Raw genomic sequence first — 27,037 nt, 5'->3', positions numbered from 1 at the left:
TCCTCGGCCCTTTCCTACCGCGAAACAGAAGTTCGCGTTTCTTTTATTGGCGCGCAAGCCCCTCTGAGCGCCGCTCAGGCCGCGGAGCGAGCCGTTCGCGCTTCAGCGAGGACCCTCCTGTCGCCCCGCGCACCTCCACCTCCTCCCCGCCAACTGGGAGGCTCCCGAAAGGGGTCTTACCAGGCGGCGAGGAGCCTCCCCTCGAGCGAGGACGGCGGCGACGACGGCTGAAGCCCGCCACCGAAGTACGCGGGGAAGCAGCGAGCAGGGGGACGAGCGTCGCGACCGAGAGCGGCCCTCCGATTGGCCCCACGATCCGGAAGTGGAGCCCTGTCCGCCCCGAGAGCGGTTCCCCCACCGCTTCCAAACCGGAAGTGGGAGGGGCCGGTCCGCCCCGGAATAGCGTCCCGCTGCCAGAGAAAAGATGTGATCGAGGGAGTGGGCGGGGTTCGACCTTTTATCCACCCTGGAGGTTGGAGCGGAAGGAGTGCGCTTGGGTAAGGGAGGGGGCTCGCGAGGCGAGGCCAGCTCGTGGCAATGCGGGCGGGGGGGCCAATGTGGATTGGGGGGTCGCCAGGAAGGAAGGGGGTCGGTGGCACCGCGAGGGCTTCGACTGCGTTGCAGTTGCAATCAGCGACTGGAAGCCCCGGAGGGGACCTCCGCCCCCTTCGTCGAATGCCCAGACCCGAGGCTGTAAACCTTAAGCTGTTAAAATAAAAAGTCAGTAACTGGGATGCATCCATCAGTCCTGGCAATATATTTTTCTTGGCCTCAAATGCCCTTCAGGGAGAGGAAAGAGAGATTTTACTCCAGAGCTACCAGAACGCTGTTCTGATCTTTGTTATCTAAATAAAATGCTAAACTGCACCCCTTCTCATTTTTTTTTCTTCCAAGTAAAGAGGCAGTTTCAACGTATGGCGCTATGGCGGGGTTCTCCCCTATAACTGAGTGGGTCACCGCAATGCTGCTTTGTCTCTCGCAGATGTCTGTTGCACGTGACTTAAAATGGCTTCGAGGGGAACAATGGAGACCAGCAAGCTGAAGCAGAACTTGGAAGAGCAGCTGGACAGGCTGATGCAGCAGCTGCAGGATCTGGAGGAGTGCAGGTGAGGAACGGCGTCCTCCCGAAGGGGCCTGGTCCGTTAAGGATCCTTGCCAAGTGTTAGATGGCACGGGGCAAATGTCAGAGTTTTCCTTTCAACCCTGAAGCGTGAATGCCATGATGCGTATGGGGTGTGTGTATATATAGACCTTTCTAGATGTCCTTGAAAGGACAGGAAGGCCTGGCGCAATATGGTTCATGGGGTCATGAAGAGTCAGACACGACTTAACAACTGAACAACAAAAGATGTCCTTGAATGTGCTCTTGCAATGACACTGCTTGGCGTAACTTGCTCATTAGCATGCTGCTTTTGTGAAGCATTATGGGTAGGCCGCAAAGCGTCCCGTTCAACCAGATACCTCCTGAGTAAGGCCCACGTGAACATGGAAGCAGTCATTTTGCTGTGTTCCTCAACGATTGGCGCCAAATTAGCTTTGGCACCAAATATTTATTTGCTGCAATCATCTTCACCCCTAAAATACAATCTCACAGTAGGTTACACAGGTTTGTAGTAGCAAAGCCCCTGATCCCAGCTTGTAACAATGGACACAGAAGGAAGAAAGGTGATAGCTTCAGGCTCCATGTCTCCATAAGTAATAATTAAGGTTTTCTCCCAACTGCAACATTTTCAGCGCCAGCAGTTTTTGTGCCACTTGGAACTAGGGGACTGTTCTACCATCATTTCTCTCCTCTCCTCCCTCTCTCTCTATCTGAGCCAAGTAATTACGGACATGCACATTTACTGTATTTGTTTAATGCCTTGGATTCTTGGAGACAGCTTACTTAGACACTTGCTTTTAGTTATTAAGAAATGAAAATGTCAGCCTGCTGCCCAATTAAAGCCATGGCCCAATAGAACAGTTTATTCTTTGCATATAAAAGATTCTATTGTAAGCTGAAAAGAATCTTGGATGGGAAATTTAGAAAGGCCTTGGAGAGCAATTTTCACTTGAAAGCGATGAATGGTCCCATCATATAGGTTGGGATAAGCAATTTTTTGAAAGCCAGAAACCACTCTTAAGGCTTTTTGGATTGGTTGGGACTGCAGCAAATGAGCGATGAGAGCCAGGATTTTGGAGAGGGGTCTTGAGATTTTTTGTGCAAGCTTGAAGGGATTCATTGATTTGTTAAATGATTTTTAAGGGTGTGTACTACAATTTTGTGTTTTCCAGCTTAAAACTACCATTTGCAGTAGGCATAGCCAAGTATTCTCTGGGGCTGCAAAGAGGCAACCTTTGCTGCCTCAGGTTACCTGATCTTAGTATAGGTAGGTTAGTTACCCTTGGTTGGAAATATGCTAATTGAATGCTAACTGCTGGTAAAGTCATACCATGATTAATCAGTTGGTTCCCATTCAGAGATGAACTGGATGCCAGCGAGTATGAAGAAACCAAGAAGGAAACGCTTGAGCAGCTGAGCGAGTTCAACGATTCCTTGAAAAAAATTATATCTGGCAATATGACCTTGGTCGACGAGCTTGGTGGGATGCAGCTGGTGAGTATTTGGCATGGTTTCTGGGGCAGTATGTCAAATGTCTTCTCCAGTGGGTGACTCCACCTTTCTAGACATCCTCCTTTTGGGGAGGGATACCGTAAGCCTTCTTCACTGCAACCGTAAACTCTGTCACCCGTAGAAAAGAGTGACTGAGCCTTGTCCCTTAGAAGCAGCTGACCTTGCAGAGTCAAGGAATTTGCAACACGTTTCCCCATCTTGCAGGGGATAGACGGTGCAAATGACAGAGTGCTCTAGTATTGATGTAGCTTAGTTAGCGGGATTGACAAGTTTAGTACAGCAAGATTATGCAACTAATATGAGCAATAATATTAGTTGTAATCATAATAATGACTATGGAAGGCATGTTAACTTGCTGCAGCCCAACTCTTGTTCTAAACTCTAGGTAATACTAGATTCTTTTTTCCTGCCTTAATATTTCAGGAGCCCCGGTTGCATTAATAACTTGTTTACTAAACACAAATGCCCAAAGTATGCAGTGCTCTGGTTTCACAAATGAATGTTTCAAAAGTGCAAAAGTTGGCTGCTTTTTAAGTGACTAATTAACAGGAAGCATCCCGTGTGCTGATAGTAAAGGAGCTTCTTAGAGATCGCGTGCCCCTTGCTAGCCACAGAAATAATTCATGATAATGTTTATGACTATGTAACAAGAAGTAACCTTGACTATTGATATTTGCTACAAACTATTTACATTTTATCTTTTAGGCTATACAAGCAGCCATCAGCCAGGCTTTTAAAACTCCAGAAGTCATCAGGATGTTTGCCAAAAAACAGCCTGGGCAGTTGCGGACAAGATTGGCTGAGGTGAAGATGTTTCTTTTTTTATAAACAAACTGGGTATTTTTTACTGTGTGTAAATTGAGGACATTAAGAGAGTTATCACTTTCCTTCTGAGAAGCAAAATATATTTTTGGCAAAACTGATACAAATGTAGAATGCTTTCATTTTGAGAATTGAGGCCCCAGTTGACATGTTTCATTTTATTTCCCCATCCCGTTTTTATCTTATTTGTTTATAGATTGGTATACTCTGGGAACCCTTCCATGGTTAAAAATGATTAAAGAAATGTACTTTTTGCATAAGTTATTGTGTTTAAATCTTGCACTGGTATACAGAGTTTTGCCTGATTTGGTCCATATGTGTTGGCTCGAACGTACTCACAAGTGGTTGCCGTTCACACTAAGGAAGAAGAAATTGCAACCTTTTGTGTTCTTACTCAGAGAATGACATCAGGGTGGAGGAGATTCTTGAAGCCAAGAGCCACATTGGTGCAAAGCGAAAATCCCCCAGGCGAGCTTCCTAGCCCTCTTGGGTATAACTGATTCCAAGTCACAGGTGCAGACCATCTTTCTCTGCAAACGTCACATATGTAATTGGAGACCGTGTGACTGCTCCCCTTCCCTTCCCTTCCCTTCCCTGCTTAGATGGACAGAGATCTGATCGTGGGAAAACTGGGACGGGACCTCTACACTCAGCAGAAGGTAGAAATCCTCACTGCTCTCCGGAAGCTGGGAGAAAAGGTAACTTGTTTAACCTGCCACCCACTCCTCCCCTGGAATTCCATACAGGCTGGGAGCAGGTCTTATTTTGGGTGGACTCAGTTAAAACAGGCCTTTTCTTTTTGCATTAATTGCTTTTGATACTGTAATTGAACAGAGCAATGTTAAGGAGGTTTTAATGTAGCTTTGATTAGTTGATTATTTTATTACGCTCGACCTTTCTGCTTTATGAAACCTTAGAGTGTACTCTATCTTGAAGGGGAAGTTGTGCCCTAGACAGTAAGATAATTAACTACTTTCATGTGTATTGTGTAATATAAAATCCCATTATTTTACTATTACATTTAATATGGCAATTTCCTACTCTTCCTTGTTTTCTGCATAAAGTCCCTTACAGTATTGAAGTTTCTCTCTTCATCCCATTTAAAGCATTTGATGGCATTATTAACAGCTTAAACTTTAAGCTGTTCGCATTTATATGGTATCTCTGATGTGATTAACATGTCTGTGATTTAATGGATTCAGCAGATGGAAACAAGAATGCTTTAAGCCTTAAAGCATTCTTGTTTCCATCTACTGAATCCATTAAATCACAGATGATTGAATCACATCAGAGATTACATATCAATGTGATACAGTCAGCCTTGTTCTCCTTCTCTTTATTTTCAGTTGACCCCCAGCGATGAAACTTTCCTTTCAACGAATGCAGGAACTGCTCTCAGCCAGTTTGAGAAGGTCTCAACTGATCTCGGTAAGATTCTTTCCTTTTTCGGTTTATCTTCTAGCCACTTCTCCTTCATGGCTCAGGAGTGTCAGTCCCACACCCTGGAGGAGGAAACAGCCACTTCTCATTCCAAATGTCAGTTAAGAGCATATAAAGGGGGTTTAGCTTGTGTCTACACTTCTCTCACTTAGGGTCAGTAGGCAGGGAGGGGCCACTTACGTGCACAACAAAATGGAATCTGTTGAGAGTGATTTTATTCTGAGTGACTATCACAAGTCCTGGCCACTCTTAGATTCCAGCCACTGCCTGCTTTTTGCAAGGGTCCTGTATTGTTACAAAAGTCGAGCCCTACTGGGTCAATCCCATGGCCGGTCTTAATCACCATGCAAGCAATGATGCTCTCAGCTGTTGTTCCCATACCTCCGCTTAACTCTGGAGCCAACCTATTGCTATTTTATTTCTTAATCGCCAAGAGCCTCTCTCAAATGGAGCTTCCATCTCATGCAAAGGAATAACAAGGTGGTTGTTACTGAGTTCTCCTCCCCTTTATCTCTTCCATCATGTCTGTCCTGGACATTATTTTTATTTATTTATTTATTTTCAAATTTGTATGCCGCCCATCTCCCCCAGTGGGTGACTCTGGGCGGCTCACAATAATATTATAATATTATCCCATATTTAGAAGGTTTGGGCACTATGGACATCCTGCTTGCTGCATTCATCATTATCACACTCCTTGCTGAATACGTATATAATAGCAAATGTACGTTGGAGAAGACAGCCTTTGGAATAGTCTTCCTGACCTGGGACCCCCTGGATATTTTAGACTACAGTTCCCATCATCCTCTGACCATTTGCCATGCTAGTTGGGCCTGATCGGACTTGCAGGAAAACCATCCAGCCAGGGGAGCCTGCTTCAAAGCTTAATTGGTGTTTAAATGTTGCCAGGTGTATTTTAGGGTCAAAATAGAACATAAAGGAAGTTGCTTACATCCTACGTCAGGTAGATTGCTGTTAAAGAAGTAACACTAATAGAAAGTTTTAACTTGTTTGCTTGCTTGTTTTCCTTTAACAACAGGATCTGGGGATAAAGTCTTCGCTCTGGCAAGTTTTGAGGTAGAAAAATCAAAGCAATGAAGACTTTTTTTTTTTTTGAGACTAGTAGCATTGGACTGTTCTTTTTAACCATGTGTTGTATTTGTGTGTTTCTTACAAATCTTTTGTAATATTTGTCGTTCTAACGGTGAGTTACTCGAAAGCAAACAGGTCCTGAAGGTAGCCTTTTCAAAGTCAGCAACGCACATTTTGAGGCTGAAACACTGAGGTACTTTCTAAAAGAACAAAAACGTTCTATCCTAGTTTGCTGTTATTGTCAACTTTTGACCAAATATGACAGATTGGCTCCCTTGCCTTCTTTGTCTTTGAGATGCACATTGTCTAGTAAAGTTGTTGCATGCCATGAGAGAAAGCCATTTCTTTTAACAGCCATTCAATCTCAACAACTGCATATGTTTAACTGCTTGCAGAAATTTGGTCAAATTTAACTGACCCATTTTTTTTTAAGCTGGGAATGGGGGGGGTTGTGGAATGTAGCAGCATTTGGTGGAAATCATGCCTCTGTAAAATCCAAGATTGGCTACAAGCAGCCTATTCTCCTACGCTGTCAGCTCCCCTTTTGAGGTGACTGGGTACTGTTGTACTGCAAAGAGGCAACTGGCAAACAATAGCCTCCCTGTAAGGAATTTTCTGGGCCAGTTTAACTTTGTGTATTGGAATGACAGTGAGCACAGCTGGAAGCAGCAGAAAGATGCTGGGCCTCTGGCCTCCTTTGGTAACTTGTAGTGTTACAGACTATAAGCTATTGTTCTTCCTATATGTTCTGATGGCAACACGAAACAGTGTCTTCAGTAGAAATAAGGGGACATAGGGAGCCCTCCTTGGCCTGTGCTGCTCCTGAATGGAGATTGCTATGCACAGCCCTTGTTAGCTCAGGGGCGCACTGGGATCTTCCTAGATTAATTCTCACTCAAACTGTTGATTTTGGTATGAAGATTTTTCGTTTGAATTAACTAACAGTATGAATATATTACATTTTCAAAACTGCTTGCCTTGAACCTCAGAAAATGAGTCGATTGGAAAACTATCATCAACTAAATATGTCTTCCTTGATTTCTGCCCCAAGGAGTATGCTAGCCCACTCAAAAGCAAAATGTCACTATCATCACATCTATCGACTGCCTTCAACAACTTCCAAATAAACCTGCTGAATAGCAGTTGAGAAAATCTTCCTCTAATTAAAATAGGAACAAAGACAGTGATTGTATTTGCCTACCTTGCAAATGTCCGTGTACTGCTAAAAAGGTGCTGTTGCATATTGTAGCTTTGCTTAACCTGATTCTCCCTTATATAATCCAGAGAACCATAATGCAACAGCATTATTAACATTTAACAATTAACAATCAGGGACACCCAACTTAGGACCAACTTGCCCAAGGCGCCCTTAATGGGAAATACTCATGCGTACTTCTGGATTGGACGTCAGTCATTGGATGACTTGAATAAGTGAGCCAAACCATAAATGGCAGGATAATAGAATTGTCTGGTTCCTTAACACTAATGAAAAACTTTTGCTTAGTGATAGATATCAACGTCTGACATATTCCGTAGACAAAGAAAGTCAATTGCTGGTATTAATGTGGCAAAAACACCATGGGGTGCTCTTGTTTTCTTAATGGGTCCCCTATAACCTGCAATCACAAGAGGGAAATAATAAAGCAATGCTGCTTTTTCTATCGCAGTGTGCCTGATCTACAGACATCTCAGTTGGCTGCAATTCTAGTGAGGCGTTTGGGCTGTTCAGGGTCCAAAAGCGTTGTAAGAAAAGAGAGGAGACAGGCAAAACTGCGGTACTACCCCAGCACCCTTTGTGGGGAAGGCATCCATGCCCCAGAAGCCCCCCCCCAAAAGGGAAACCCAGTTCATACATCACACTAAGTCACGCTCTGGTTGATTTGGTGTTTTGCTTAATAGATTGTGTAAACGCCTGTCACCTGTGGCTTGGTCAACAAAGTACAGTTAACTGAACCATGGTTTAACATGATGCGTTAAAAAGGGCAATGGGGAAAGTAAGTCTCCTAGACTGGCAGGAAAATATTCAGCACATCACTTTCTAGAGTAAGACTGTTCCTGTTGCGATGGCTGAATAATAGCCTATGCAGACCAACTGTCTGGAACAGCCTCATTACTGATGATTAGGGAATTTGTCTGTTCCCTGCAGAAGGCAAGCTTTGTGCAGGTGCAGTCCTGTGCCTTGAGCCAGCCTAACTGTCACACCAGCTTTAAACAGGTGACTGAGCTCGTTTCAATCAGATATTTGCATTTATTCCCCTCCTTTTGCACACTGTTCATCTCACTTTAATAAATCATCACTGGGAAATGCATTTTATCTTCATTGTCCATTGATATTTCTCCCTTACTCCTGTCCTTTGATAACCCCAGGGCTTTCAAACATGGCATACGATTTTGAATGTATTTTGTGGGAAGATAATAGTAGGTTTTATTTTATTTTTTGCTTCAGCATTTGGAATGTTTGCAAGTGTTGCTTAAAGTGGTGATAAATAAGGCATAAGGAGTCTTAATGTAGCCATTGGGCATTCTAATCCCTTTTTTAAATCCTCTCTATAAGCCCTCTAAATTACGTCATTTCCAAAAACTGTTAAAAATAATTGTCCAATTGGATATTTTAATACTGAATTAGTTGTTTGCTAGCATGACAGTCTAGGAAAAATAGGAACCCCGCCTCTTTCTGGATTTCTGAATGTACAGGCAATTTTGTGGCTGAAAATTGGTTAGAAGGAACTGTACTTTGTTAACAGTTTTCTGTCCTTTCCTCTACTACTCAGTTTTTTCCCCTGCCTTGCTTGATGAAATGCTTCTCATCTGTTTCACTCTTTGCTGTCCCTGCACTTTGCTGTAACCTGGTCATTCTCATAAAATTCTGGTTTCAGCCCCAATCAATGGAATTCCTAGCTCTGAAGTAGTTCATTTGCTTTATTCTACTAGCCTCTTTTCCCTATTTTTTTTTTCAATATTTATGTATAATACTTGGTGTTAAAGTAAAATGTAAAATAAGATTGTTTGACATAGTGCTGAAAACACTGATCTCAATATTAAATGTTAGAATGCCACCATTTAATTGAGATTTTTTTAAAAAATCAAAGAAGCACCAATCTGATTTTATAGCTTCATAACAATTTGCCTTAAAAGTTTCCCTCCAATAATCAGATATTTAGTGTTTATCCAAAGCCAAGTACTAATTATCTGAGAGGTGTATATTATGCATTGTCTAATGCTGGAGTTCTATGCACATTCCCTGAAAGGGAAGCACACACAAAGATGTAGTTTAAGTTTTCATGGGCCTTGAAAGCATGGAAGCAACTTGTTGGCTTCAGAATTCAGACATCAACTTCAAACATCACTTTGTTTTAAATGTGAGCCATTCAACTGTGCATAACTCTGATGCCTGTTTTTGTTGTTGAGCACTTTCTAATGGTGAGCAGGGTCCTGTCCTTAAGCAATTACATAATCTGCTAAACAGGGACAAAGCAGAACATATGGCATGTTTTAAAAAGTGTATTAAGCCTGTAACGCCTTCAAAAGGCCTCTTGGTCAGTTATAAAAGATAAACAGATGCCTTAATTGCAAATCTCCCTCCTCAGATGAACATAAAATGACTGCAGACTTCTCTTTCCTTCACACAGCATACTAATTAATGAGCCTCCAACTGAAGGATCCCAGAGTGATGTTTCCAAATCCCTTTTTTCCTCTCAGCCTGCGCTAATGCCTTCAGCTTTTCTTAAATAATTAATTGTCATTACTGCCTGCTGTTCCCTGTGTAAGTGTTCACAATGGTCTCAGATCGCAGCATATTTGCACCCTTCCAGTTCCTGTCTGCTGCTTGCTTTTGCTCTTTTTACGAGCTTTCATCTTAAGGTCTTCACGGACTGACACAGGTTGTCAATTTCTGAGTCACTGGGCTTTGATGTCCTTTAAGTGCTAAAACACAATTTGGAAAGTGCAGAATGTTCATTTCTGTAACTTACAGGATTGAGATTCAACAGGAAGCAGAGGAAAGGAACAGTACTTTAACTGCTCCTGGGCAGCCTCTATCTCTTGGTGAGCCTTGCATAAAGAATTTGAGAAAAGAGGAAATGTTCAACAAAAGAAAAAAAGGGATCTGCCCCTTGTTCTCCCTGCATCCCCCATCTTTATCTCTGACATATTTGCTGATTTCATCAAAACGACCTCAAACAGATAGAAACAACACCGAAAGGGCTATCTAAAACTGCCCTCCAGATGTCTAAAACTTAAAATTTCTATCATATGTTGGGTTGGAGTGATGGATGTTATAATCCAACACTTCTGGAGGACTCCAAGTTGAGAAGGCTAGTCGACACTAAATTGAGTTTCCAGATAGGAATATTTGCTAACCTGGGCATATTTGGAGATTAAAACTGAGATTTCTTGTATGCAAAACAGCAGAGCAAGGATAAATGCTTACGTATACTTATTTATTTACTATTCATTACATTTGTATCCCCCCCTCGAACAAAAATTGTTCCCAGCAGTTACATTCTACATAAATAAATCAATGCCAATTTTGGTAATATCTTCTTCCTCAACAGAACTAGGTTCTTTAACTGTTGAGTAACTTTTTTATTTAGCTTTAATGAAATTACTACAGTAGTGTTATATATTTATTATTATTTTGCCAATGTATTCTCATAAGGGTGACCTTGCATTCCTCCTCTCACCACTTCCAGCCAGGCCTGAGAGTAAGAACATGTGTATTTAAGATTTGATTATCGGTTTTATCTAATCCAACCTTGTGCCCCTCTCCGCCCCTCTCACTCACTGAACTACAGCCCCCATCAATCCCAGCCCAGCCTGGTTGGAGATGGTTACAGACAGACCAATATACATGGAGGACATCAAAGCAGGAGAAAAGCATGTTAAGACTGGTGGTTTTGCTCAACACACTCAACGTGCTTCCTGGATTCAGCCATTGTTGGGGTCCCTACACTGAATGTAGGGATGCTGTGACCTGTCTACACCTACAAAAATCAGAATCATGCACATCATGGCATTCCCCATGACCCTCTATGGAAGCAAAAGCTGGACTTTGAAGAAGCGGCATAGCAAGAGTGTTGAACCTCGGTGTTAGAAAAGACTCCTGAGAAGACCATGGACAGCCAAGAAAACAAACTGATGGATCATCAAACCAATCAGGCCCAAGTTCTCACTCAAGGCATCAATGACCAACCTCAAATGATCCTACTTTGGAGACATGATGCAAAGACCCAGCTCCGTGGAGAAGGCTCTGATGCTGATGAAAGGAGAGAGGAGAAGAGGCCACCAGCAGAAAGGTGGAGGGACTCAGTTACAGTGCAGATGGGGGCACCCTTGGAAGACCTGAAGGACCAGGTGGGGGACGGAGAAAATCTACTGCGCATGCTTGCTAAGAGTCGACGCTGATTTGGCGGCACAGAATCCAAGCCCACCCTCGTCCCACGCGGCTGGCAGCCCAGCGAGCCGCCCCCCTCCCGCCTTCCATTCATCACGGCCCCCAAGCCCCGCCCCCGACGCGGCGCGAGGGACGGCCTTCTCCCCTCGCCCCGCCACGCCCGCCCCTCCGGCCACGCCCACCCAGAACCTCTTCCACGGCCTGGAAGCCACGCCCCTCTTACCTCAGGCGCGTTGTCGCGATGTTGCCGCCTGAGGCGACGCGGCTGGCCGCGTTTCGGGCGGCGGCGGCGGCGGCGGCGGCTGCAGCGGCGGCTCCCTCCCCTCTGGAGTCGCCCAGGCGCCTCCTCCTCCTCCTCCGCTCCCTCCCTCGGTCGCCGCCGCTCTGAGTCACGACGGCGGAGGGAGGAGGAAGAGGCGCAGCAGCAGCAGCAGCAGCAGGGGCGGTCGCTTGCGCACGAGCTCCTCTTCGCCCCTCCGGCGCTACCGGGCTCTCGCCTCGCGGGTCGCAGGGAACGCGCCCGCCCGCCTGCCTGCCTCCGGGGGCGCGAGGGGGAGGCTCTCCCATCCGGCACAGGGGTCAAGCACCCCCCCCCAAAAAAAATCACAAGAAACCCACCGCCTCAGGTAAGCGCCTCTCGGCCTCGCCCGCCCCACAAAAGGCGCCGCGCGCTGGCGGCGGCGGGGCGTCTGCGCGTGCGCGCTCGCTCGCGAGGGTTCCTTCGCCCCCTCCCTGTTCCCCAACGGCCGTTCTTTGCTCCCCCCCGCCGCGCGTTTTGTCTCTTCCCAACATGGAGTCACTCTTGCTTCTGCCCTTCTTCGGGTTGGGGGTATGCCCGCCTCCCCTTCCCCCCAAACTCTTGAAATCAACGAATATGAATCTTCGCTACGGCGCTGCTTTACTATTATTACTGTTATTTAGTTCTCACTTTTGCAGCGATGTTCCGGTCATCGGCCTTCAGTGCCAGTGGCTGCTTCCACACCACAGGCTTAACCAGGTTCCTGAGTTAACATGTTTTCTGGGTTTGCAGGAGATGCTGAAGAATTGTTAACTAACCAGAATGGCACAGGCTGGGTGTGCGCCACCCGCTCAGATGCAAATCTCTTATGGCCTCACACCACGCGTGAAACCATTGGCTAATGAAACTAGCAAGGTTTGCTCAACGCGCCAACCTGGGAAGGTTGGCGTGTTACACAAATCCAGCCTTTGGGTCTTTTCTCAGTTCTGTTCCTGTCCTTTCGGCTTTTAACGATCAGTTTAAATACGTTTTTGTTTCAAGGTATTATTTTCCAGTGGGGTTCTTTCACCACGAGACAGCAGTCTTAGTCTATGGAAGGCTTTTGCCTTTCCAACCTGTTACTCTCCAAATGTGTCCAGATTTTTCCATTCTTCCCCAGGGTGGCTGTGGGCTGTGCTACTTTTTTTGGTCGCAACAGAACTGCGAGCGTTTTTCTCAGAATTAATCATTGTTACATACTTGTACACCAGACTGAAACAAGGGTCTCCATTTACATAGCCTTGAGAGTTCATCCAGACGAAGATTCTCACTCAGCCAAGTTTATGGCGTGAGATGTTGGAAGCTTGGTTAGCCATGGCAGAGAGAGGTCTTTGATAGGAAACAGTCCTTGTGCCTTTGGATACGGTATTCTCTTTTGGACAAAGCCAGTAGCTCAGTTTTAGAGTATGTGCTTTGTTTTTAGAGTATGTGCTTTGCACGCAAAAGATTCCAGGTTCAGTTCTTGCCATATCTCAGTGAACAAAATCAGATGCCAGAGAAGAGAGACACCTTCCTGGCCAAGGTCTTTGAGAGCTTCTACCTGCCAAAGCAGTTCTGAGCTACAAGCACAATAGTCTGAGCCGATTACAATACTTTCCAGTCTGCCACACCCATCCTTAGTCTTTGTTCTAGCCTTGTTGTCACTCTGCTGTGTTTTTAGATGTACATTTAAATTACCTGAAGTATGTGCTTAAAATATACAATGTAAAGTTGGGAAGGAATCACTCTCACTATTTTCAGACAGCTGCTTTTGACTGTTGGATAAGTTGTAAGAAAAGAGTGGTCCTGTGGTTTCCAGTGTATGGAAATGAATCTTCTACAGTACATCATGGAGCAGATTGAAACGTGGGGAGGTCGTGGAGACTTACAGTCATGTCTCCAAAGTATGATGTTGTTGTCACCAGATGGGCCCAGTGATCAGTTAGAGGGTTACTTTTTAGTAAGGTAGAGAAAGGGAGCATAAATGACCTGCCAAAGTTATAGCTGTGCAACATGCCTCATCCTCTGCTAACCGTATGGACAGTGTTGGTTAGTTTTGGCACATTTTGACCAGATTGCCACAAGTGGAATCAAAAGTCCAGTTTTACCCTAAGTACGTTGTGATATTTTAATCTAGGGATGCCATAAGGCAAGATACCTGCTTCCCTCTGGTTTGGAGGTATGTGCTGTGTACTGACAATGTTTGGAGTACAACACTCACATGGATATAAAAGCTTAATTAAGTGGCAGGTTTACTAGCTCATTGTATTGCTTAATGTTGAATAAGGAGAGGGTTTGAGAAAGTACTGTTTGTAATGTTTGCTTCACTTCAGGGCCAAGGTAAATAATAGACAATAAATAAATAAATGACTGGGGGAGAGTTTTTTGAGTGTGGAACTGTCAGGAAATCTGCAACACAACTTAATATGGATATAGTGCATTCAGTTTCCAATTGTAGTGTATCAAATCTAGTTGTATTGTGTTTACATAACGCTTTTGCAAGCGCTTTTTTAAAAAATTCAGTTGGTGGCTAGTGTTCTTATATAAAATTTTATAAGACGTTCAGTCCCAAAGTATAGGTTTAAATAATCTTCCATCCCCTTTTGCCGTAGTGGCTGGCAAGAGAAATCAGCAGGTTTGTCTTCATAGAGACATTTTTCTGAAATTTATAAGGCAGTTAAGCTTTTTGTCAGTAGAAGCTTTAAAGAATAACTACAGAATCATATTCTGCTTGAATATTGAAAAATACCTTACTAATATACAGTAAGCCTTTAAAAATCACAACATTGGAATTATTGATGTATAATACTATTTTAGCAACTAGACTGTTTATAAGGGTTACCCGTGGCATGCATATTACAATCTCTGCTCAATTATTTTGCACAATTTGGCTGACAGATAGGGACATCTGTGTGATAAGTGTTTAATATCATTTATGCTAATCCTGCATAAATTGAGGTTAGATGTGTATTAATTGCAGACTATGCCATACAGCTTAATAATCACTTGTATTATTCTTCAGCCTTTGTATTTTCTCATTTTGCAAAGAGAGTCTGCAGTAATTTAGCACCAATTAAACCTTTAGATAAGCTCTTGATTAGGTGGTTTCAGAAGGAAATCTGTAGATACAGTGCATGGTAATATGCTGTTAAATTGTTTCAGCTGCAAACTACTTTGTTACCTTGGGTTTATTAGCTCTTCTATTGCAAAGTAGCTTCACATTTGGCCTTGTCTAGAAAGGAAATCAACTGTATCCTGCTGAGGACGTTTCCTTCCCTGTTCCGTTATTTTTTTAAATTAAAAAAACCTGACAGTTACAGCCCAGTTGTTTTAAAACAAATCACAGACTTGCAGTCTACAGATTAACTCAAAAGCTCACACCTTAGTCTTGTGGATAACACGTTTCCTTCCTGGCCATATCTTAAATGACAATGCAAGGCTTGCACTATTTAGTTTAACAACCTTGTGTGTGAAATTAGAAGTGATTTATTGTTCCTGTTTTGTTTAATAGCGTCAACATACTGCAATTGCTGCTGATTTTTTAGGGAACCCTGAAATTAGTTTGGAATAACTAGATATGTGAAGCATGAATAGTTAAGAATTAGGAATGTGTTTTGTACTGTTGTCTGAACAATTTCAGGGAAGATAAAACAAGTTTACAGCAAATAAAATTATAGATGGGTGTTTAAGGGGAAATGATTTATTCAGTTCTGACATTCAACTGTTGTTTGTTCACATCAAGTGTTGGCATTTGGTTTTAACATTTCCTTAAGAGCGTGTGTTAACTTGTTTCCAACAAATGCCTGTTTTTTTTTCCCTAAAGGCTTTGGCTTGATTAGTAATTTGCCATATGTTTATGAGCAACTAGAGTTGTTGCCAATTGCTTTTGTGAGAGCAAGACATTACAGCTTTGGCATTCTTGTAGCATATGTTTCTCAACCTGTCATAATTAAAATGCCATTTGAGAGCACCTCTCAGGTACCCATACATAAATATTATAGATGGCTTGCAAGACAGAGAAATACTACCCCCCTCTCTCTCCAAAAAAACCCCAAACCCTCATTGTAAAATTCTATTTCTCTGCATTCATTTAATTATTTTTGTTGTGGACAAAACATGAGTTACATCACATGATACTTTTAAGAGTTAAAAGTCTTGCACCCAGCTATTTTTATCTCCAATGTGTGTTTGTAGACTTAAAAAAAATCCTTTCAGGTCATCACTAGTCAGGGCCATTACTCAGAATGTTGTATAAAGCCTATATATAGGTTTAGGTGAGCTAAGTTAGGTTAACTTGTCTCCCATTAATTCTGCTCGTCCCACCAGATCCAACAGAGTTGGCACGCTCTGGTTCTTTCTGCCAAGGAGTGCCATCTGACAGGACAGTGTGCCTGCTCTGATGGTGTCTGCCCTGTGAAATGACTTGTCCCCCCACCCCACCCCACCCAATTTCCCAAGGAAATTGTTCTGTTTTGTCTTGTCCAAGTTGGATATGGGTTTTTTTTTATGGGGAATCCTAATGGTATGTTAGGTTTCTCAGTTTTGCCTAAAATAGCTATTTGACTCTTAGTTGCAAGTGTTAAAAAAATATGCATATTTGACTTGGGACACCTTTGTATAATTCTGGGGAATTGCACAGTCATATATTCGGGAGTACTTTATGGATTCCGTTGTCCATACCAATTCTTGGTAAAAACAAGAGTTTCCACTTTTAACTTTTGAAATAACAGGGACTGTGACATACTTATTCCATGCGTTTTTCTCATGGTTAAGAATAATTTGATTTTTGTCATTATGGACGATAAAAATAACTTCCTCTGTAAGTAAGTATATTTAGTAAATTAACATAAATTTCGTTACCAAGAATATTTGTTGACAAAACCCAGTGACAGTTAAATACTGCGTGAAATTCCACCTCGCTGCATGGTTTTGATGGCTATATGGTTTATGTACTTGTTATAGTTCCAGCTTTAAGCCTGAAGGTGGAATTCAATTGCACTTTTCCTATCTGGAATTATGACGGAATATGGATTTGACTCAGAGAATGGGGAAGACAATATTGAGCTGTTATTAAAAGGGTATTTTGAGTTCTGGGCCTTGATTGCACTCAGTGTAAGTTGAAGAAGGCTTTCTGTTGTATTCTTTCTATTGAATTCTTACAATACCTTAACCACATTAAAAAACATTCCAAGATTCCTAACAGCTCCTGTTTCCTGACCTCGACAGGAATTACTACTGACCTTAAGAAGGCTAGAAACGTCAGTTAGTTGACCTGGAATACAATGGAGGCAGCCTCGTGCAATGGATTGTTTGCACAAATAACAGCTTGCATATAATTTAAGGGTTGAGGAGAATAATAATTCCAGCAATAATCCATAGGTGCCTTGCCTTCATGTGGTCCAACAAAATTACTTGAATTTAACTTCATAATGAGTTCTTGAGTTCTTGAATTTAACTTCATAATTGCTCTCACTGTTTGTCAAAATCTTTTCATGAAAGAAGCTATAGAAGTGCAGGGATCATATCCAGGAAATGAACTCCTTTCCTGTTTTGGATATATACATTCTTAAAAGTACAGTTAACTGCTGCTTCTTTTATTTTTATTTTTTTTATGAGAACTGTGCAAACTTTGTCTACAATTTAAAGTAGCCCTTGGAAACATGGTGGAAACAATCTTTGGATTATTCCATTTGAAGTCAAACGTAGCTGAAGCCCTTTATCAAGAGACCCGAGTCCCTGAGAAGTTTGTAATTTTAAAGCATCCAGATCTTACTTTTCAGTTATAAATGGATAGCTGTCTGCATTCTGCATTGCAGGCGTCCCTATAGAAATGGGATGAGAATTAATTCAGTCTCAATCTGCTTGTGGTTCAAGGTCATGAATCAGACTGAATGAATGGGAAAAAAAGGTCCATGAGGAGTGTAGACAAGGGAACTCTAGTTTCAGTGTTCCAGTGTTCATTGGAAGATCTTCCCGTGAAAGAAGAAAGTTGCAGCTCTTGTGCCCTGACAAGTATAACCATATTGTAACTATTAAAGGGCCCTGCGAAGGTACAGCGGTTAATCTTTTTTAATCTTGGGCTAACAATTTGAGGAAACAACTCAGCACTGTGTGTGTGTGTGTGTGTGTGTGAGATTCTTCTTTTATTAGCTTAGACTCGCAGCGAGCAATGTTACAGGCCCTGGTGGTGGGTCAGCTGTTGTACAGCTGTCTTGTTGAACATTGCTGGTTGCTTTTGGGACCATAATCATCTATACACACCCTATATTCCCCTCAAAATATCCCGTTACAGATACTTGGGCATACTTTGTTTATTGGGAGTTGAAACTAGTTGTACGTTTTTTATTTTTCACTGAAATCCCAAGCTTCACTTGTAAAATGCTGGGGAGAGAAAAGTTCCTTCACCCTCATTTGGCTGTGTGAGGAAAGAGGAAGAGACTATGGTATCACTCAAACCAATAGGATGGATGTCCGAGGGAGAAAAAAAAAAAATTTTGTAGGAAAGGAGAATTTTCATACCAAGTCCTTGCTTCAACTCTCCGTACAGATTATTCTCGAAAGAAAACCTGCTCAACTAACCTAGGAATAATCCAAATCATGTTGGCTGAGGGGATTCTGAGAACTGACATACATATATCTGAAAGATGCCTAGGTTGGGGAAGAAAATCCTAATGTATCGAGTATAGTTTTCAGTTACGTGTAGTTTTTAACTGAATTAATCTCTGCTAAGTCAGTGAAATATTTGCTTGTTGAATTGCTTGTTCAAACAAAATTGTAGTGGATCAATACTCCTGTTTATTACAGTCCTTCAAAAAGTTTCTGACGTAGCGGTGACAAACGATACTGGCAATATTAGCTGTTACTGGTATTTCATGTATTTCTAATATTTTTGTCACGACATATCTGTAACTCGCATATACAGGTTCTTCGTGGTTTTGAGCTTTTCTTGGAGGAGATTTTTTATAATTGACAGAAAATGGAAGAGGAGCTGATTACTGTAAATAGCTCTTTTGTCAGATATCCTGGGGCTCGGTTATATATTAAGATAGCAAAGACAGGGAAAGTTAATTTGCAAAGATTTTAAAGTAGCTTTTTTATGGGAGAAGTTTTGCCTTCTGAAGTCAAAATAATTTCTGGTTTTGTTTTCCCTGAAGAGCTGCTGATTAGCTTCTTTAAGTCTAGTTTTATTCTTGTTCTACGGTAAAGATTGGTACGACTAATCTTCAGTATCCCATCTGATGGAGACTTTCTGGGGAATAGTTTGGCTTTTTTTTTTAGATGTTTTGTGGGTAGTAGAAATAAGCTGACTCGGCGCATTGTCAGCCTGTGCCTTCTGGTCAAAACTGACATGCTGTATGCATGTCCTTTAGCTCTGTCATTTTCAAACTTTTAAGGAGCTTTTGAAGCCGAAGAGTTCCTGGAAATTCCTTGGTTATTTGATCAGTAATGACAGCTGAAGGAAGGCAGGCATTGATCTCCTAGGATACCTGAGCTGAGAATGGAAACACGCCTTACGTAGGCTGCACAGTTTATGCGATTTTTGTTGTCGCTAAAATGATTGTGGACTGATAGATAGGTATATGCACATTAAGAAGCATTTTATCTGCATGCCATGTGTCTATGTGCTCTGCAAAGCTATTCTGAACAAAACAGTTGTCATTACTGTAAAACAGTTTTCATTAAAACAAGCATCCCCTTCTTCCTGTTTGACTACCTTATTACCAACAAGTAAACTGTTTGTCTTTTAAGTGTGCTCCTGTTTTTGATGACAAAACTTTTCCTCCAGGAACTGAAATCTTTAATTTAGCATTAAAAGAACGAAACTAATTAGAGCTAACATACAAACATTGTATAGAGAACAACTTGCATTTTTCACTAGGCAAGACTTGAATGAATGCTGGATATTTAACATATTCAGCACTAGTTTGGGACATATATTAAAAATCACTGCTTTGTTCTCACAGGGTTGCTGTTTGTGGCGTTTCCCAGCTGAGAGAACAGATCAGAATCAAATACTCTGGTGAGTTTGTCATTACTTTATGCCGTTTGGAAAGTGGCAGCAAACACCTGAAATACCCTAAACGTGTGACTTGTTCTGAGCGTCATTGAGTAGAATGAAAAAGGAGCCTCATTTCTGTGTTATAGAATAATTAAGTCATATTGGAAGGAATCTTAAGAGGTAATCTAGTCCCGTCCCCTGCTTGTTGCAGGATCTGCTAGAGGTCTCTAACAGACAACCATCTGGCTTCTGCCCAAAGGCCCCAAGCGAAGGGGAACGCACCCCTTATGTGGCAATCTATTCCACCAAACTGAAGGGCATCCATAGTGTGTGCCCTGGACAGAAGAGAAGAGTTTCTTTTGGCAAGACGTAGTGATGGTTTTTAGCAGTTGGCACTGCACAGCATCTTCTGTCTCGAGGATGAATCTAGTACAGTAAATATTTTTGTCTCATCGTCCCTTCAGAAATCTTAGAAACTGGAAAAAAGGGAATGAACCGTGAAGCTGTTCCTGGGAAGAGTCCGGAGGAGATGTATATTCAGCAGAAAGTGAGAGTCCTGCTAATGCTTAGGAAGATGGGATCAAATGTAAGTATTCAGACAACTTACCAATGAGCTCATAAAAATGAACAGCCAGGAATTTTTACCTTCTGGTTTACAAGGGTTTACCTGTTGATTTTCTTGAAGATACTTATTATGTGTTGCCAGTCACCAGAGGAATCACTGAGTTATTTCCAAATTATTTCCAGTTACCACTCTAGAACCCTGTAAGGGGTTAGCGATATTAATCCCAATCCTTATGCACAAGTTCTGTGCAATATCATGAGGATCATTCCATAAGCTGCTGGTGCAATTTTTGCCAAGTGCAATCACTTTGCAACAAGCCATCAGCTTGAAAAGCAAGAGGGCGGGAAATTGGTCTACCAGCGAGTTTGCCTTCTGCCATAATGGAGACTGAGTTTGTCATGCCCTTTTCCAGTTAACCACCAGTGAAGAGGAGTTCTTGCGGACATACGCAGGAGTAGTGAATAGCCAGCTTAGCCAGCTTCCTCAGCACTCTATTGACCAAGGTGAGTAACAATTTATACCTTTTTGCTATAAATGACCAACACAGAAGCAGCTTTTAGTTCTGATGTTAAAACAACAAAAATAGTAAAACCACAATGGTGGTGTTCTCTTTCTCCTGACTTGAGATGTAACCCACATACCTGGATACCTTTCTTTGTCATTTAAGCTAATTCCTGGCTCCTGGTTTTCAGAATTGAGGTGGAGCCCCGCTTTGGGTTTGTCCTTTTCTGGCTTGTAGTGCCATATACGTGACTCTCAAAAGCGGGTCAGTGAAGTCGCTTTAAGCCTCCTGGAGATGCTCGAGGATCCAAAAGGAGCCAGAGCCACAGAGACTTGAATTGCTCCAACAGTCAGCAGGAAAGCTTGCTGGAAAAGCCTCACCATTTGATCTTTTTTTTGGCTTTCGGCAAAGTGGCCGGGGAGGTTGCTGAAAACGGTTATAAGTCTGATACCGCAGCTCCCCTCCATAGTGTGAGCAGCCACCTGCTGACACTGGCTTGCGTTCTTTGGAACACCAGAACTGGACGTGATTTGGGGATAAGGAAAGGGTGGTGGGGAGATTAAGTATATTATCCCTCAGGTTCTCAGAGGTGGAGCAGTAGAATTACCCACAAAGACAGTGACATGAAATGGATTACTTAACCAGAACCCTTTGGCTATGTAATGTTAATGGAGACAGGCTTCCAGTTACCTCTTGGATGTCTAAAAGATTACTCAGAACAAATTGAAATGTATGATTGATTGCGATTGCAAGTACAAGAAATTCTGGTATGGAATTATGGACCAGCGCACATTTTTCCTTTCTTTTTATGCTATAAGTCAGAAGTCAAGAAGGAGCGTTATAGCCCCACCAGATCTATCTTGCTTAGTTTAGTTTTTATCACTTTGAAAACCGAGCATTTTGAATTAATGTTAATTTACCAGTCAGCTTTTAAACCGAATGTACATGAATGAAAACCCTCCTTTGTTTTTTTAATGTTAGACCATGATTCTCCATTAGTACTTACCTCAGACTGCTGTGGGGATCTATAAATTGAAGCACAATATAGTTACTGATTTATTTAATGGATTTCGAACCACCTTTCAGGATTTATTATTCTCCTAAGTAAGGTTAGCTGAGCATTAATCTGTCCCGTTAAAGCTTGATGACTAGTAGGATTTCTTTCTCAAAGGTTTTAATCCATCAAATAATTATATCCATAGATGAGCAAAGAGCTCATTAGGGAGGTAAATAAAATTCTGCATTTCCTTGATGAGAGAACAGACCAAAAAGACTAAAATCAGGCAACTGAGTGGAAGAGTTGGCCACTAGATGGCAGCATCTTCATAGAAAACCTTATAAAGTGCACACACATTTACTCTCAGTTGAAAAATGTGTGTTCTCTCCCTAAATCTCAAGATGTGTGGTGTAGAGAACTTACTTTCAGAACAAGATTTCTGGGCAGCAAAGATCCAACGGTTCATGGCACTGATTTTATGCCTGCTCCGAAAGTGACCTGGGAACTTCGGATTATTCGTATTTGCAAACCTGATGATTCACTCCATCTTCCGTGGATATTCCCAGATGTTATTTCCCCCAGAGCTTGATCTGGTGCAGTTTATAGAACTGCTTCCTCCCTGCTGCTGAAAGAGCCTGCATTCCGGTTTTCTCCGGCTGGCAGTCGATGGGCAAAATTCATAAAGCACGCTTTCTGGCCGTGCCTGTGCTGCTGCTTTACAATGGCTGCCTCGCAAGTGGGCGCCCTCCGGTTTCTGCTGGGTTTAGGTGTCGCTTGTGAGCGTGAACTGCTGCCCCGTTTGCAAGTCTGAAAAGGCTGAAGGGCAGTAGCGATAGAAGGGAACGAATGCAATCCTGACCACCAAAGGGCATTGTGAACCAAAGGCTTTGGGGTTTCTCTTTTGACCTGGCTTAGACGTACAAAACAGCAGAGCTGATCTGTATAAGCGCAGAGCTGGGGGAATGCTAGCAACCTGCCTTCCTTCTCAGTCTGTTTTGATCTTTTCTGCATTAGCGCTCTGCCCGTTAAAGAGGGAGCAAGGAGAAGCTATTCCTGAAGGGTTAAGCCATAATGCTGCTTTCCATCTCTCTCTAGGAGCGCCTGGTACACTCTACGGCACATCTGGATCCGTGTTTGTTAAATGAAATGGGGGTTGGAGTTTGGCAGAGCTGTTGGCTAGCAAGGCTGGAACCCTGGATGGTTTCCACTTCAGTGGCAGGACCAACCTTGGTGGCTTCAGCAGCTCTGGTTGCTATAGCGATAGAGCTTGGCTGGTTCGTGGAGAAAGCCGGGTCCCTTGGGGAGCACAGAGCTGAGATGCAAACATCGGCTGGGCAGGTAGGCTAGAAGTGAACAATAAGGCCATTCCACAAGCACTCTTTTAGAGGGAGAAAATCCCCTTGAGGTGGGAGAAGAACCCAGAGGGAAATTGTGAGAATCTGGATGACATGTTATGCAGTTGTCTTACTCAAGTTACCTCTATATGCAAACACTGCATGAAAGCAGATGCAACAGAAAGTACATCTACCCTGTTAAGTCTGAGAACTACATCTTTCTTTACTCCCCACTTGCAGGAAGGCAAAGGAAGCTTGTTAAAATTACTTAGGTCTGTTGAGCATGGATGCCATGTTTTCCCACCTTTTTGCAATGGCTGTCTGGGGTATGGAGACTACGGCTCCCAGAATTCCCAGTCAGGATGTTGGCCAAGGATTTGTGAGACACAGTCCAAATGCAACCTGAGCGTGCTGAATTGGAAAAGCTTTTGAAACCCCTTGTTTAAAAAATGATGCCTTGAGTTATTTGAAGCCACCACTGAACGTGCTCTCAGGTATCTAGAGATGCTTTGGGGTGGCTAAGTGGGGCGGTCCTGAGTGCGGTCTGTAGATAGACTAACCTATCCGATTGTGTGATTGTAAGACTGAAATCAGCGTGGAAAACCTTCGTCCTGATTTCCTTAGTTTGTAGCATTAGTGGTGAATTTGAGAAGAGGAGTCTGTTCATAGAGCTGGTTATAAAAAGGCACACCTTGTTTCCTAATTGTTACAGGACCTTCCCAAAAACCAAAGTCACTTCAAAAGTTATGTTGTTAGTGAGCTATAACCGACTCTATAATTTGTTATACCTGCTGTTTTCTAGCCCAGACACAGTTCACGTGAGCTACTCGGCCTTGCTTCGGCATCATCTGGGTGTTGAAACTGCCGCAGAATGGGGGCAGTCAACCAACTGGAGGGCATCCATTTGCAAGGCAGCCGTGGCTGACACATGTCACCTTCAGTTAGCTGAAGTCTGTATGTGTTCATGCTGATCAACAGGCAAAGTCAAGGGGTCAATGCAGGGTTTAGGTTTTGTGGGTTTGTCCCCTCGATCCAGTGGCAGGCATCTCACATCAACCTAAGTCTTTAACAAAATAAAGACAGGAAATGCACAGAAGTAGTGAAAAGCAATTGCTTATCACATGTGAAATGGGGAAGGGGGATACTGAAGACATTTCGGGAGCAACAGGTTGCAATGGGTGAGGCCAACTGTTGGCCAACAAGCTGCCTTGTCCATCAAAGGTTGGCATTCAGATATCTCCTATTTTACCTCCTTTCAAAATATTTATTTTCCCCCAAATGGATCCAAGCAGCTGCTTTGTATTTTGCTGCTTTCCCCAGCCTGCCCTCGTGTGATGCGGTATGCTTGTGTGAGAGAGAAAAAGGTAAGAGAATGTAGACATTAGCTGAGTTCCGCTTGGGAGCAAAAGGGAGGAAACATTCTAGCAGGATGGTAAGAAGCTTGAAGCAGTGTCAAAATCAAAGTTTGCTGTGGGGCAAGGACAAGAGATGGCCAATGGAACCCAGTTTGATCCAGTCCTGCAGACATAAAACTTTGGATCTTCTCAGTTGTTTATGACTACTGCAGTTTAAATCCATCACACCTTTCCTGTTTCCATAGGCAGTTCACCTGCCTGGTGCAAATGATTTTGCTTTTATCTATGATCACCTTCACCTGTCAATCTTATTCTCTGCTCCAGAGGATAAAAGTAGAGCTCTTTGTCTAGGAAAGTGAGGGAATATTGAAGCACGAACAGCATTACCTGGGTTTGGGGAGATGGTGAGGATGGGGGAATGAACTGGCACCTACTCTCCATGATGTCATCTGGGATCTTGCTGTTGCTAGGAAACTCTGCTTCACACGGAAAGTCCCTGCGAAGGTACTTCTAGAATTCAAAACAGCAGGCTGTACCTGGCCTTGCATTTTCTACCATGCTGTTGGGTTTTTTTCTTCCCAATGGTCTTCCCTAGGTAAGCCCTCTTGCGGGGAGGTCTTAAGTCTTCAGACAGCTCTTTTGTGGCCTAGATGTACTTGAGGTGTTGGACTTTCGGTGTCATTCTGTAGACCTCAGTGTCTTACCGCGTAAAAGTTCTGTGCATGATTATCTGGACTAAATAGATTCAGGGCAAAATTTTATGGTTATGGAGTGGCAGGACATCTGCGTTAATCTTCTTAATATGTTTCTGAGCTCTGTTCCTAGAGGAGTTGCAGATAAAAGTCAATCAAGAAGAGTATATGATTATCTTCTCTTGGACAAGAGATCTTGGACAGCCCCTTCTAGCTACCAGAGGACCTTTGCAGACTGCAGCCCTCATTGTTGGCCCTAAACGAAAGAAGCCAACCTGGCCAGCCTTGCCCACGTTCTCTCTTTTCCTTTTGTGCTACAGGTGCGGAGGATGGCGTGATGGCATTTTCCAGATCGGAGACCGAAGACAGAAGACAGTAACTTGAGCGGCTCTTTGTGCAATATAGAACTGGAACAGGGCAAACGAAGCGTTTGGCGGTTGAAGGAGATGACAGGACATCCCCAAATTCCTTTGCCCTCCCATAAAGTTGGTGTGTTCCCATGATAGCTTCCCCTGCTCTAAATTCCGTGCCCCTCACACCCAGCCTTCTGAATGCATTTCACAGCCCTCTGCTCTGTACCCCTATGTTGGTTCAGTAGGTCTGTCGCTGATCCAGGATAACTCCAGGAATGCATTTATGATTGGCTTACCCCCCCCCACCCACCCCAAAAAGTGAACTGATTGGCAGGGGAAAAGGAGAAAACCTGACAGGCCCTCCGCTCATGTTTCATTTTGCTTTTTTATGAATGGTTGCTGATGTCCTGCTTGTAAAGCCTTCAGGCTCCAATGCTTATCTAGGTCATGCTTGTGTGTTTTTGGAGAGGGGCTGGGTTGTGCGCAACTGGAAGAGGACTGGGGTGGCTGTTTGCAAGATGAGAGGCTCGCAGGTGTTTTGCTGACATCAGTGTTTTCCTTTGCTGGAAACTGAGGGGGGACGGAGGGGGAGAGGGGGGTTGTGTGTTTTCGTTATCGCTTCTCATTTCTTGAGACGGTGGGAGAGACAGATCTTTTGCTCTATTTATTATAAGCTTGCTTGCCTCTCAGAAGAAGCTGGCGTTAACTGCTGACTTCCAGCGGATCGCAAAATCTGTCCTACCGCTAACATTTCCTCTGCTGTCTCTCAGAAATTGCTGCTCGAAATCTGGTGGTTTTTTGGAGTCTATCCAGGCTGGGAGGATCAGAAGCCCAGAACTGAGGTGGTGAATCTCTGACAAGAAACAAGAAGGTGCGTTTGTGCCTGTGGCGAGATTTGCTGACACTCTGCAGGCATTCATGGGTTCCAAAATCTGTGACCCTCACCTTCAAATCCAGCCTGCTTTTCCGTGGCTATTGATCTTATTCCCGAGCATACTTTTTTGGGGCGGAAAAATCTACTCTCAAAGGCTGCAGGTGGCATAACCAATTCACAGTATTAATTATAGGCCTTGGCTCACCAGGGTATTAGGATCCAAAAGCTTCATCCGCATATTTCTTTTAAGAAGGCGCTGGGGAGGTTCCACTGCTAATATCTTCCAGCAAAGCTCTGAAGGTTGAGTGGAAACCATTATGTCGAGCAAAGGTTTGAGCTTCCCAGATGTTTTTCGCAGTCTCAGTGTGAGCAGAAGGATACCTTCAGACAGCCTAGGAGAAATGAGATTCGATTTGCAGGTTTGCAGGGGTTGAAAATTAAGCTTCGTTTCTTGGGCGCCAATGGCGACCCACTTGGGAAATCAGCAATAAATGTAGTTTACCCTTTCAGTAAAACTTCAGTTCCTCTAGAAAGTTAGGATTTTTGTTTTGTTCTGTTTTTTTAAATATGGATGCAGAAGGTCAGTTCTTGAAAAGGACAGATTTTTGTTTTCCAGGTTATACTTAGTTTCCACGTTGCAGGGACTCCAGATTCTCTTCCTTGCATTATGGGAAATTGTCTTCACCAGAAGCTCAAACTGATGTTTGCATCTAACACTCCTTTTCAATAAATGGTACAATTTGGACTGTG

General features: G+C 43.1%; 3 protein-coding genes across 5 annotated transcripts in view; 2 read left to right on the top strand and 1 right to left on the bottom strand.

Annotated features, from left to right (window-relative positions):
- The window catches only part of NMNAT1 (nicotinamide nucleotide adenylyltransferase 1), a 24,140-nt gene extending 12,415 nt beyond the window's left edge, over positions 1-11,725 (bottom strand). The window contains exon 1 of one of the 3 annotated variants that reach the window (XM_088136800.1): positions 11,584-11,725. The gene's annotated coding sequence lies outside the window, so the exon portion shown is untranslated. Of the gene's footprint in view, positions 1-180; positions 341-11,583 lie in introns of those variants that run through there. The other 2 variants (XM_007420100.3, XM_088136801.1) reach the window with 2 other exon arrangements.
- On the top strand, positions 376-8,282 carry LZIC (leucine zipper and CTNNBIP1 domain containing). Its single transcript, XM_007420101.3, has 7 exons — positions 376-497; positions 983-1,106; positions 2,461-2,596; positions 3,320-3,418; positions 4,039-4,134; positions 4,783-4,864; positions 5,916-8,282. Exons 2-7 carry the CDS (start codon positions 1,006-1,008, stop codon positions 5,972-5,974), a joined length of 573 nt encoding a protein of 190 aa, XP_007420163.1. The 5' UTR covers positions 376-497; positions 983-1,005; the 3' UTR covers positions 5,975-8,282.
- CTNNBIP1 (catenin beta interacting protein 1) lies at positions 11,722-27,037 on the top strand. Its single transcript, XM_088136803.1, has 5 exons — positions 11,722-11,986; positions 19,581-19,636; positions 20,080-20,201; positions 20,593-20,683; positions 25,381-27,037. Exons 3-5 carry the CDS (start codon positions 20,106-20,108, stop codon positions 25,437-25,439), a joined length of 246 nt encoding a protein of 81 aa, XP_087992929.1. The 5' UTR covers positions 11,722-11,986; positions 19,581-19,636; positions 20,080-20,105; the 3' UTR covers positions 25,440-27,037.

Source organism: Python bivittatus, unplaced genomic scaffold (genome assembly GCF_059951505.1).
Source record: "Python bivittatus isolate LINGU-HERP-01145 unplaced genomic scaffold, Pbiv_v1 ctg000090_np1212, whole genome shotgun sequence".
Taxonomy (NCBI): Eukaryota; Metazoa; Chordata; class Lepidosauria; order Squamata; family Pythonidae; genus Python; species Python bivittatus.
Note: the sequence above shows the minus strand (reverse complement) of the source record. Positions and strands in the feature narration are given on the sequence as shown.

What these genes read in the sequence shown, in the direction of transcription:
- LZIC (XM_007420101.3), top strand. Translation starts at nt 1,006, where the DNA reads ATGGCTTCGAGGGGAACAATGGAGACCAGCAAGCTGAAGCAGAACTTG. An exon ending in CAGGATCTGGAGGAGTGCAG is followed by an intron (nt 1,107 to 2,460) that starts GTGAGGAACGGC and finishes GTTCCCATTCAG; the next exon opens with AGATGAACTGGATGCCAGCG. An exon ending in AGCTTGGTGGGATGCAGCTG is followed by an intron (nt 2,597 to 3,319) that starts GTGAGTATTTGG and finishes TTTATCTTTTAG; the next exon opens with GCTATACAAGCAGCCATCAG.
- CTNNBIP1 (XM_088136803.1), top strand. Translation starts at nt 20,106, where the DNA reads ATGAACCGTGAAGCTGTTCCTGGGAAGAGTCCGGAGGAGATGTATATT. An exon ending in TTAGGAAGATGGGATCAAAT is followed by an intron (nt 20,202 to 20,592) that starts GTAAGTATTCAG and finishes GCCCTTTTCCAG; the next exon opens with TTAACCACCAGTGAAGAGGA. An exon ending in TCAGCACTCTATTGACCAAG is followed by an intron (nt 20,684 to 25,380) that starts GTGAGTAACAAT and finishes TTTGTGCTACAG; the next exon opens with GTGCGGAGGATGGCGTGATG.